We start from the raw sequence: 11,641 nt of genomic DNA, 5'->3' as shown, positions 1-11,641 counted from the left end.
TTTTGGGGGATTTTTTGGGGGGGATTTTCCACCCGCGCTGCGGCCGCTGCTCCCGGCGCCTGGGCCGCGGCGACGCCGTCCTGCTCAGGGCCGGCAGCGTGCTCTGCAGCCGCCACTGGGACGCCGCGCTCGGCAGCGCTGACCAGGGGGAAGGAGGTAAGAACAGGGGAAAAAAAAAATTGGGATTTTGGGGGATTTTTGGGAATTTTTTCAGATTTTTTTCGGAATTTTTTTGCGATTTTTTAGGATTTTTTTGCGATTTTTTGTGATTTTTTTTGGTGATTTTTTCGATTTTTTGTGAATTTTTTTTTGGTGATTTTTTCGATTTTTGGTGATATTTTTTTTGGTGATCTTTTCGATTTTTTGATGATTTTTTTTGGTGAGTTTTTGTGATTTTTTTGTGATTTTTTGGGGGATTTTTTTGTCAAATCTTGGGGATTTTTTTTTGGAGAGATATTTGGGAATTTTTTCGGGATTTTTTTGGAGATTTTTTTTGTGATTTTTTTTGGTGATTTTTTGGTGATTTTTGGTGATTTTTTGGTGATTTTTGGTGATTTTTTTGGTGATTTTTTGGTGATTTTTTTGTCAAAATTTGGGGATTTTTTCCGAGAGATATTTGGGATTTTTTTTAGGGATTTTTTTGGATTTTTTTGGATTTTTTGGGAAACTTTTCGGGATTTTTTTAGGGAATTTTTTTTTTCTCAGGATTTCAAATAGATTTTTTTGGATTTTTTTTTCCTTGGGAATTTTTTGGGATTTTTGGGGGGGATTTTGGGGTTTTTTTTCAGGATTTTTTTGGATTTTTTTTGATTTTTTTGGGTGATTTTTTTTGGGGAACTTTTTGTCAAATTTTGGGGATTTTTTCCGAGACATATTTGGGAATTTTTTTCGGGATTTTTTTCGGGATTTTTTTCCCCAGGATTTTAAATCAATTTTTTAGGATTTTTTTTTTTTCCTCAGGAATTTTCCGGGATTTTTGGGGCCATTTTTTTTTTGCCCGTTTTCATCCCACTCAAAGACTCCTTCCCAAAATCTCACCCATCCCAAAATTCCCAATCCGTGGAACAATTCCTTGGGAATTCCGTGGCCGGAACCATCTCTGGCAATCCCAAAATCCCGATTTTTTTGGTTTTTTTTTTCCTTCCCCCCCCTCTCCCCCCAAAATTCCCATTTTTTCGAGCAGCTCGGAGCGAGGACGAGGAGGAGAATTCCCGGAATAATTCCCAAAATTCCCGGAATTGCCAGGGGAAGGATCCCAAACGTCCCAAGAGGCCCCGGACCATCCTGAGCTCCCAGCAGCGCCGAGCCTTCAACGCCTCCTTCGAGGTGTCCCAAAAACCCTGCAGGAAGGTGCCCGAATTCCCAAAGAATTCCCGGGATTTGGGGGAATTTTGGGGGAATTTGGGGAATTTGGGGGATTTGGGAAAAAGTGGAATTTTGGGGGGAGTTTTTGGATGTCGGGGTTTTGGGCATCGGGCGGATTTCAGGAATGTGGGAGTTTGGGATCGTGGGACTGGAATTCTGAGGGATTTCCCCTCCCCCCCCCCCCGCCTCTCCCATTTCCCTTCCCAGAATTCCAAGGGATTTTTTTTTCCCCGACATTCCAAGGGGATTTTTCCCTGGAATTCCCACGGTTGGTTTTTTTTTTTTCCCAAAATTCCAAGGGCTTATTTCCCCAGAATTCCAACAGATTTTTTTTTTTTCTCAAAATTCCAAAGGGGATTTTTCCCAGAATTCCGAGGGGATTCCCCCCCCCCCCCCCCCCCCCCGAATTCCGATGGATTTTTCCCAAAAATTCCGATGGAATTTTCCAGGTTCGGGAGACTCTGGCGGCCGAGACGGGGCTCACGGTTCGGGTGGTGCAGGTTTGGTTCCAGAACCAGCGGGCCAAGGTGAGAACATTCCCAAAATTCCCCAAATCCCGGGATTTAAAACCCCCCAATCCTCCAGAATCGGGATTTGCTGTTGTGGGATTTCATGATTTTCCTGGAATTCCCAAAATTCCTGATTAAAAAACCCCCAAATCCTCCAGAATCGGGATTTGCTGTTGTGGGATTTCGGGATTTTCCTGGAATTTCCTGGGATTTTCCTGGAATTTTCCTGGAATTCCCCAAATCCCGGGATTTAAAAACCCCCAAATCCTCCAGAATCAGGATTTGCTGTTGTGGGATTTCGGGATTTTCCTGGGATTTCCTGGAATTTTCCTGGAATTTTCCTGGAGTTCCCCAAATCCCGGGATTTAAAAACCCCCAAATCCTCCAAAATTGGGATTTGCTGTTGTGGAATTTGGGGATTTTCCTGGGATTTCCTGGAATTTTCCTGGAATTCCCAAAATTCCGGGATTAAAAAACCCCCAAATCCTCCAAAATCGGGATTCTCTGTTGTGGAATTTGGGGATTTTCCTGGGATTTTCCTGGGATTTTCCTGGGATTTCCTGGGATTTTCCTGGAATTCTGTGGAACGTTCCCCCAGATGAAGAAGCTGGCCCGGAGGCAGCAGCAGCAGGATCAGAATTCCAGAGGGGGAATTCCGGGAGCCGGGAGGAACGGCCGGGACGGGAACGAGGATGGAGAAAAACCTCGGGAATGGGGTGGGAAAAACGGGAATGTGGGAATGGGAAAAACGGGAATGTGGGATGGAGAGGGTCGGGAAAAACCTCGGGAATGGGGTGGGAAAAACGGGAATTTGGGAACAGGAAAAATGGGAATTTGGGAATGGGAAAAATGGGAATGTGGGATGGAGAGGGTCGGGAAAAAACCTCGGGAATGGGGTGGGAAAAACGGGAATTTGGGGTGGATTTGGGATGGAAAATCGGGAATTGGGGATGGAAAACTGGAATTTGGGAATGGGAAAGTGGGACAAATGGGGATTGGAAAATGTGGGAATGGGGTGGGGGAAAACTGGGAATTTGGGATGGGAAATGGGGATTTGGGATGGATTTGAGACGGGGAATTGGGAAGTCACAACATCCCAATCCCGACACTCCCGACATTCCCGACATTCCCGACATTCCAGGCCCGTCCCCGTTCCCGTTCTCCCGGATTCCGCCGCCGCCCCTGGAGCCCGACGGGTTTGGGCCGGGAAACCCGGGAACGCTCCGGCCCGACGGTAAATCCACGGAATTCTGGGAATTCTGCCGTGGGAACTTGGGAAATAAATTGGGAATTTGGGAGCGAGGATGGAAAACCGGGAACGGAAAACGGGGAAATTGGGATGGGGAAAAGGGGGAATGGGGACGGAAAAGTCGGGAAATTGGGAATGGGGGGACCTGGGATGGGTGGGGAGTGTCGAGGCCCCAGCCCAGTTTCCCTCCTCCCAACCCCCTTTGCCCAACTTTTCCCAATTTTTCCTGATTTTTTTTTGTCCCGATTTTTCCCGGTTTTCCCTGATTTTTTCCCCCCTTTTTTTCCCGCTTTTCCAGACTCGGTGGGAATTTTCCAGGAGCTGCCCGGGGTCGTCCTGGGATCCTTGGGAGAGGGAAATTCCCAACAGCTGCTCCTGGAGCGCCTGGGGAACCCCGGAATTCTGGGAATTCCCGGAATTCCCGAGCCTGGCGATCCCGGAATTCTGGGAATTCCCGGAATTCCCGAGCCTGGCAATCCCATTGACGGCCTGTACTCCATGCAGAGCTCCTACTTCACCTCCTGACATCCCAAAGATCCCCCGAATCCCGGGAATTCCACGGGAAATCCCAGAAATCCTGATCCCAGGAACGCCCAAAAAATCTGGGAATTCCACAGGGATCCTTCCCGGAATTCTTAACCCCGGGAATGCCGAAAGTCTCAATCCTGGGAATCCCAACATTTCTGGGAATTCTGCAGGAATCCCAGTCCCGGGAATCCTGGGAATCCCGAAATTCCCACTTTGGAGCTGGAAAACCCTTCCCAGGAATCCCCCAAAACCCCCCGGGATTGACCCACCCCTCCCCCCCCCGGAAGCCCAAAATTTGGGATTTTGGGGGGAAATTTGGGGAATTTTTTCTGCTTTTTGGTGGTTTTTTGGGTTTTGGGGTTTTTTTGGCGCGTCCGGTGGGAAATAAATCCCAGAAAATAAAGAAAAGGGAAAAAAAAAAAGGGGAAAAGTTTCAAAGTTTTGGGAATTTGGGGAAGAGGGAAAAGTTGGGAATAAAAAGAGGGAAAAATTGGGAATAAAAAGAGGGAAAAAATGGGAAAGAGAAATGGGAAAAAGGAAAAAGTTGGGAATAAAAAGAAGAGGGAAAAAAAGGGAAAAACTGGAAGAAAAGAAGGGAAAAAAGGGAATAAAAAAAGGGAAAAGATGGGAAAAAAAGGAGGGAAAAAAGGGGAAAAGTTGGGAATAAAAAGGGAAAAGTTGGGAATAAATAGATGGAAAAGTTGGGAATAAAAAGGGAAAAGTTGGGAATAAAAAGAGGGAAAAGATGGGAATAAAAAGAGGAAAAAATTGGGAATAAAAAGAGGGAAAAAATGGGAAAGAGAAATGGGAAAAAGGAAAAAGTTGGGAATAAAAAGAAGAGGGAAAAAAAGGGAAAAACTGAAAGAAAAGAAGGGAAAAAAGGGAATAAAAAAAAGGGAAAAGATGGGAAAAAAGGAGGGGAAAAAAGGGGAAAAGTCGGGAATAAAAAGGGGAAAAATTGGGAATAAAAAGAGGAAAATTTGGGAAAAAAAGAGGGAAAAGTCGGGAATAAAAAGGGAAAAGTTGGGAAAGAGAAATGGGAAAAAGGAAAAAGTTGGGAATAAAAAGAAGAGGGAAAAAAGGGAAAAACTGGAAGAAAAGAAGGGAAAAAAGGGAATAAAAAAAGGGAAAAGATGGGAAAAAAAGGAGGGAAAAAAGGGGAAAAGTTGGGAATAAAAAGGGAAAAGTTGGGAATAAAAAGAGGGAAATTTGGGAATAAAAAGAGGGAAAAGTTGGGAATAAAAAGAAGCAAAAGTGGAATTTGGGTCCCATCCCGCGGATCCCCCAATAAAAATCGGAAATTTTTTATTTCTCTGATTTTTGGGCTCAAACCTCGGGAATTCGGGAGCAAAGCCCAAATCCCAAAGTTCCTTTTTTTTTTTTTTCTTTCTTTAATCCAGAGGAGAAATTCCAGGAATTTGGGAGGAGATTCCGGAAGGTTCCGACGTTTTTCCCGGGTTTTAATTCCAGGGAGTCTCTGGGGAGGGGAAAAAAAAAAAAATTCACATTTTTACCTTAAAATTCCATCCTAAAATTCCAATTTTTTAATCATTTCTAGGGGGGGAAAAAAACCGGGATCCGGGTGGATTTTAGGGAATTCAAATCCCATTTTTAGCTGGAATTTCCCTCCCGAAATTCCTTTCCCAAGGAAAAACAAACGGGACCGGAAGGGACTGAAAGGAGCTCCCATCCCCTGGTTGTACCAAAATGAATTTTCCCGGCTTTTCTGGACCATTTTGGGGTTTAATTCCCAGTTTTTCCCCCAAAATTCCGGCCCCAGACTCTCCTGGGGGCGCGTCCCCGGGGGTGGCACCCATGGGTGACGTTTGGGTGACGTTTGGGTGACGTTTGGGTGACGTTTGGGTGACGTTTGGGTGACATTTGGGTGACGTTTGGGTGACACCCCGGGAATAAATGCGGATTTTGGCGCCACTTTGAGCCATTTTTGGGGTTTAATTCCCATTTTTCCCCCCAAATCCCATCCCCAGCCTGACCTGGGGGCGCGTCCCCGGGGGTGGCACCCATGGGTGACGTTTGGGTGACGTTTGGGTGACATTTGGGTGACGTTTGGGTGACACCCCGGGAATCAATGCGGATTTTGGTGCCATTTTGAGCCATTTTTGGGGTTTAATTCCCATTTTTCCTCCCAAATTCCGGCCCCAGCCTGACCTGGGGGCGCGTCCCCGGGGGTGGCACCCATGGGTGACGTTTGGGTGACGTTTGGGTGACGTTTGGGTGACACCCCAGGAATAAATGCGGATTTTGGTGCCACTTTGAGCCATTTTGGGATTTAATTCCCATTTTTCCTCCCAAATTCCATCCCCAGCCTGACCTGGGGGCGCGTCCCCGGGGGTGGCACCCATGGGTGACGTTTGGGTGACGTTTGGGTGACGTTTGGGTGACATTTGGGTGACACCCCGGGAATCAATGCGGATTTTGGTGCCACTTTGAGCCATTTTTGGGGTTTAATTCCCAGTTTTCCTCCCAAATTCCGGCCCCAGCCTGACCTGGGGGCGCGTCCCCGGGGGTGGCACCCATGGGTGACGTTTGGGTGACGTTTGGGTGACGTTTGGGTGACGTTTTGGGTGACGTTTGGGTGACACCCCGGGAATCAATGCGGATTTTGGCGCCATTTTGAGCCATTTTTGGGGTTTAATTCCCATTTTTCCTCCCAAATTCCGGCCCCAGCCTGACCTGGGGGCGCGTCCCCGGGGGTGGCACCCATGGGTGACGTTTGGGTGACGTTTGGGTGACGTTTGGGTGACATTTGGGTGACATTTGGGTGACGTTTGGGTGACATTTGGGTGACGTTTGGGTGACATTTGGGTGACGTTTTGGGTGACATTTGGGTGACACCCCGGGAATCAATGCGGATTTTGGTGCCACTTTGAGCCATTTTTGGGGTTTAATTCCCAGTTTTCCTCCCATATTCCGGCTCCAGCCTGACCTGGGGGCGCGTCCCCGGGGGTGGCACCCATGGGTGACGTTTGGGTGACGTTTGGGTGACATTTGGGTGACGTTTGGGTGACGTTTGGGTGACACCCCGGGAATAAATGTGGATTTTGGTGCCATTTTGAGCCATTTTTGGGTTTAATTCCCAGTTTTTCCCCCAAAATTCCGGCCCCAGCCTGACCTGGGGGCGCGTCCCCGGGGGTGGCACCCATGGGTGACGTTTGGGTGACGTTTGGGTGACACCCCGGGAATAAATGCGGATTTTGGTGCCACTTTGAGCCATTTTGGGATTTAATTCCCATTTTCCCCCCAAATTCCGGCCCCAGACTCTCCTGGGGGCGCGTCCCCGCGGGTGGCACCCATGGGTGACGTTTGGGTGACGTTTGGGTGACGTTTGGGTGACGTTTGGGTGACATTTGGGTGACACTTGGGTGACACCCCGGGAATCAATGCGGATTTTGGCGCCACTTTGAGCCATTTTGGGATTTAATTCCCATTTTCCCCCCAAAATCCCATCCCCAGCCTGACCTGGGGGCACGTCCCCGGGGGTGGCACCCATGGGTGACGTTTGGGTGACGTTTGGGTGACGTTTGGGTGACGTTTGGGTGACATTTGGGTGACGTTTTGGGTGACACCCATGGGTGACACCCCGGGAATCAATGCGGATTTTGGTGCCACTTTGAGCCATTTTTGGGGTTTCATTCCCATTTTTCCTCCCAAATTCCGGCCCCAGCCTGACCTGGGGGCGCGTCCCCGGGGGTGGCACCCATGGGTGACGTTTGGGTGACGTTCTGGGCGCAGAGCAGGAACTGGGCGACGTGGGGGCCGCACTCGGCCGCGGCCCGGGGCCGCTCCCGCAGGCAGCGCTCAAAGGCCCCGAAGGAGTCGGAGCAATCGCGGCGGATCCGCCGGAGCAGGGGGCTGGAAAAGAGGAGGGGAAAATGGGGAAAGGGCCGGAGAAAAATGGGAGAGATAGGAGGGGAAAAATCGGGGAGGAATGGGGGGGAAAATGGGGAAAAATGGGGAGAAAAGGGGGGAAAAAATGGGGAAAAAATGGGGGAAAATGGGGAAAAATGGGGGAAAATGGGGAAAAATGGGGGAAAATGGGGAAAAATGGGGGAAAATGGGGAAAAATGGGGGAAAATGGGGAAAAGGCTGAGAAAAGAGCCGGAGAAAAATGGGAGAGATAGGAGGGGAAAAAATCGGGAAGGAATGGGGGGAAGGTTGGGAAAATGGGGGAAAAAATGGGGGAAAATGGGGAAAAAATGGGGAAAAATGGGGGAAAATGGGGGGAAATGGGGGGAAATGGGGAAAAAATGGGGGGAAATGGGGAAAAGGTTGGGAAAAGAGCCGGAGAAAAATGGGAGAGATAGGAGGGGAAAAATCGGGGAGGAATGGGGGGGAAAGGGGAAAAATGGGGGAAAATGGGGGAAATGGGGGGAAATGGGGAAAAATGGGGGAAAATGGGGAAAAATGGGGGAAAATGGGGAAAAGGCTGAGAAAAGAGCCGGAGAAAAATGGGAGAGATAGGAGGGGAAAAAATCGGGAAGGAATGGGGGGAAGGTTGGGAAAATGGGGGAAAAAATGGGGGAAAATGAGGAAAAAATGGGGAAAAATGGGGGAAAATGGGGAAAAAATGGGGGAAAATGGGGGAAAATGGGGAAAAAATGGGGGAAAATGGGGAAAAGGTTGGGAAAAGAGCCGGAGAAAAATGGGAGAGATAGGAGGGGAAAAAATCGGGAAGGAATGGGGGAAAGGTTGGGAAAATGGGGGAAAATGGGGGAAAAATGGGGGGAAAATGGGGGAAAACGGGGAAAAAAATGGGGAAAAATGGAGGAGAAAACCAGGGAAAGATCAGGAAAAAAATGGGGGAAAACGGGGGAGAAAAATCCGGAAAAAACATTGGGAAATGTTTGGAAAAAAAAAAACAGGGAAAAATGAGGGGAAAATAGGCCAAAAATGGGAAAAAAATCCGGAAAAAAAATTCGGGAAAAAATCGGGAACGGCCCCAGGGATTGGGATCAGTGTCCCCGGGGTCCCCGGGGTGGGTCACTCACTGGGGCTGGGGACACTCGGGGACAATCCCGGGGTCCCCGGGGTGGGTCACTGGGGCTGGGGACACTCGGGGACAATCCCGGGGTCCCCGGGGTGGGTCACCCACTGGGGCTGGGGACACTCGGGGACACTCGGGGACAATCCCGGGGTCCCCGGGGTGGGTCACTGGGGCTGGGGACACTCGGGGACACTCGGGGACAATCCCGGGGTCCCCGGGGTGGGTCACTCACTGGGGCTGGGGACACTCGGGGACACTCGGGGACAATCCCGGGGTCCCCGGGGTGGGTCACTGGGGCTGGGGACACTCGGGGACAATCCCGGGGTCCCCGGGGTGGGTCACTCACTGGGGCTGGGGACACTCGGGGACACTCGGGGACAATCCCGGGGTCCCCGGGGTGGGTCACTGGGGCTGGGGACACTCGGGGACAATCCCGGGGTCCCCGGGGTGGGTCACTCACTGGGGCTGGGGACACTCGGGGACACTCGGGGACAATCCCGGGGTCCCCGGGGTGGGTCACCCACTGGGGCTGGGGACACTCGGGGACACTCGGGGACAATCCCGGGGTCCCCGGGGTGGGTCACTCACTGGGGCTGGGGACACTCGGGGACACTCGGGGACAATCCCGGGGTCCCCGGGGTGGGTCACTCACTGGGGCTGGGGACACTCGGGGACACTCGGGGACAATCCCGGGGTCCCCGGGGTGGGTCACTCACTGGGGCTGGGGACACTCGGGGACACTCGGGGACACTCGGGGACAATCCCGGGGTCCCCGGGGTGGGTCACTGGGGCTGGGGACACTCGGGGACACTCGGGGACAATCCCGGGGTCCCCGGGATGGGTCACTCACTGGGGCTGGGGACACTCGGGGACACTCGGGGACAATCCCGGGGTCCCCGGGGTGGGTCACTCACTGGGGCTGGGGACACTCGGGGACACTCGGGGACAATCCCGGGGTCCCCGGGGTGGGTCACTCACTGGGGCTGGGGACACTCGGGGACACTCGGGGACACTCGGGGACAATCCCGGGGTCCCCGGGGTGGGTCACTGGGGCTGGGGACACTCGGGGACACTCGGGGACAATCCCGGGGTCCCCGGGGTGGGTCACTCACTGGGGCTGGGGACACTCGGGGACACTCGGGGACAATCCCGGGGTCCCCGGGGTGGGTCACTCACTGGGGCTGGGGACACTCGGGGACACTCGGGGACAATCCCGGGGTCCCCGGGGTGGGTCACTCACTGGGGCTGGGGACACTCGGGGACACTCGGGGACACTCGGGGACAATCCCGGGGTCCCCGGGGTGGGTCACTGGGGCTGGGGACACTCGGGGACACTCGGGGACAATCCCGGGGTCCCCGGGGTGGGTCACTCACTGGTTCTGGGCGCAGCTGGTGACGCTCAGGGACAGTTGGTGACAATCCTGGTGCCACGTCCCCGGGCTCTCGGCCACACAGCGCCCGTAGCGCTCCAGCTGCGGCCCGCACAGACGCGCCGTGACGGCCAGCGCCTCCCTGGGGACAAGGGACAGGGACAGTGACACAGGGACACAGGGACAGGGACACAGTGACAGTGACACAGTGACAGTGACACAGGGACAGGGACAGGGACACAGTGACAGTGACACAGTGACAGTGACAGTGACACAGGGACAGGGACAGGGACAGGGACAGGGACACAGGGACACAGGGACAGGGACACAGTGACACAGGGACAGGGACAGGGACAGGGACAGGGACACAGGGACAGGGACAGTGACGGCCAGCGCCTCCTTGGGGACAAGGGACAGGGACAGTGACAGGGACAGTGACAGTGACACAGTGACAGTGACAGTGACACAGGGACAGGGACAGGGACAGGGACACAGGGACACAGTGACGGCCAGCGCCTCCCTGGGGACAAGGGACAGGGACAGTGACAGGGACACAGGGACAGGGACAGGGACACAGGGACAGTGACACAGGGACAGGGACAGTGACACAGGGACAGGGACACAGGGACAGGGACACAGTGACAGTGACAGTGACACAGGGACAGGGACAGGGACACAGGGACAGGGACACAGGGACAGGGACACAGGGACAGTGACGGCCAGCACCTCCCTGGGGACAAGGGACAGGGACAGTGACACAGGGACAGGGACAGGGACAGGGACACAGGGACAGGGACACAGGGACAGGGACACAGGGACAGGGACAGGGACAGTGACACAGGGACACAGGGACAGGGACACAGGGACAGGGACACAGGGACAGGGACAGGGACAGTGACGGCCAGCGCCTCCCTGGGGACAAGGGACAGGGACAGTGACAGTGACACAGTGACACAGTGACACAGGGACAGTGACAGTGACACAGTGACAGTGACACAGTGACACAGGGACAGGGACACAGTGACAGGGACACAGTGACACAGGGACAGTGACAGTGACACAGGGACACAGTGACGGCCAGCGCCTCCCTGGGGACAAGGGACAGGGACAGTGACAGGGACAGTGACAGTGACACAGGGACAGTGACACAGGGACAGGGACAGGGACACAGGGACACAGTGACGGCCAGCGCCTCCCTGGGGACAACGGGTGACAACGGCAGTGACACAGCGACAGCGGCAGCGCCACCACCGGGACAAGCGGAGACAGAACCGGGGGACACCGGGGGTGGAACCGGAGGGACGCGGAGGGGACACCGAGGGGACACCGAGGGGACACCGGGGCACAACCGGGTGCCGCCGAGGCGGGGACACGGTGGCCGCGAACACCGCAGGAAACGCGGGGCCTTGAGGAGCTCCAGGGACACTCGGGGACACGGAGGGGACAGAACGCGACACTCGGGGACACGGCCCGGCCCCGCCGCCCCTCACTCACATGGCGCCCCTTCCTCCGCAGCTCCACTTCCGCCACACCCTGACTCTGCGCGTGCGCCGCTCCCTCACTTCCGCCACTCGCTCGCTCTGCGCACGCGGCTCCCCCGAGGCGGGAACGGCGG

At 53.7% G+C, this 11,641-nt stretch overlaps 1 protein-coding gene across 3 annotated transcripts; it reads right to left on the bottom strand.

Annotated features, from left to right (window-relative positions):
- Window positions 1–3,978: 3,978 nt before the first annotated feature.
- LOC136305550 (coiled-coil-helix-coiled-coil-helix domain-containing protein 5-like) lies at window positions 3,979–11,575 on the bottom strand. Of its 3 annotated transcripts, XM_066208817.1 has the most exons (4): window positions 11,521–11,575; window positions 10,031–10,168; window positions 7,343–7,524; window positions 5,023–5,128 (listed from the first exon to the last, which is right to left on the bottom strand). In XM_066208817.1, coding segments are annotated over exons 1-4 (339 nt in total). In that variant the 5' UTR covers window positions 11,523–11,575; the 3' UTR covers window positions 5,023–5,111. The 3 variants fall into 3 exon arrangements, with proteins under 3 accessions (XP_066064912.1, XP_066064913.1, XP_066064914.1); XM_066208815.1 differs by lacking the exons at window positions 7,343–7,524; window positions 10,031–10,168; window positions 11,521–11,575 and adding an exon at window positions 5,444–5,634 and having other exon boundaries at window positions 3,979–5,134; XM_066208816.1 differs by lacking the exons at window positions 7,343–7,524; window positions 10,031–10,168; window positions 11,521–11,575 and adding an exon at window positions 5,646–5,885 and having other exon boundaries at window positions 4,032–5,128.
- Between the last annotated feature and the right edge of the window lie 66 nt (window positions 11,576–11,641).

The sequence above is a fragment of the Chamaea fasciata genome, unplaced genomic scaffold (assembly GCF_029207755.1).
Source record: "Chamaea fasciata isolate MVZ Bird 193981 ecotype frontalis unplaced genomic scaffold, bChaFas1.0.hap1 SCAF_481, whole genome shotgun sequence".
In the NCBI taxonomy this organism is placed as follows: Eukaryota; Metazoa; Chordata; class Aves; order Passeriformes; family Sylviidae; genus Chamaea; species Chamaea fasciata.
This window is presented reverse-complemented; position numbering and strand designations above follow the sequence as displayed.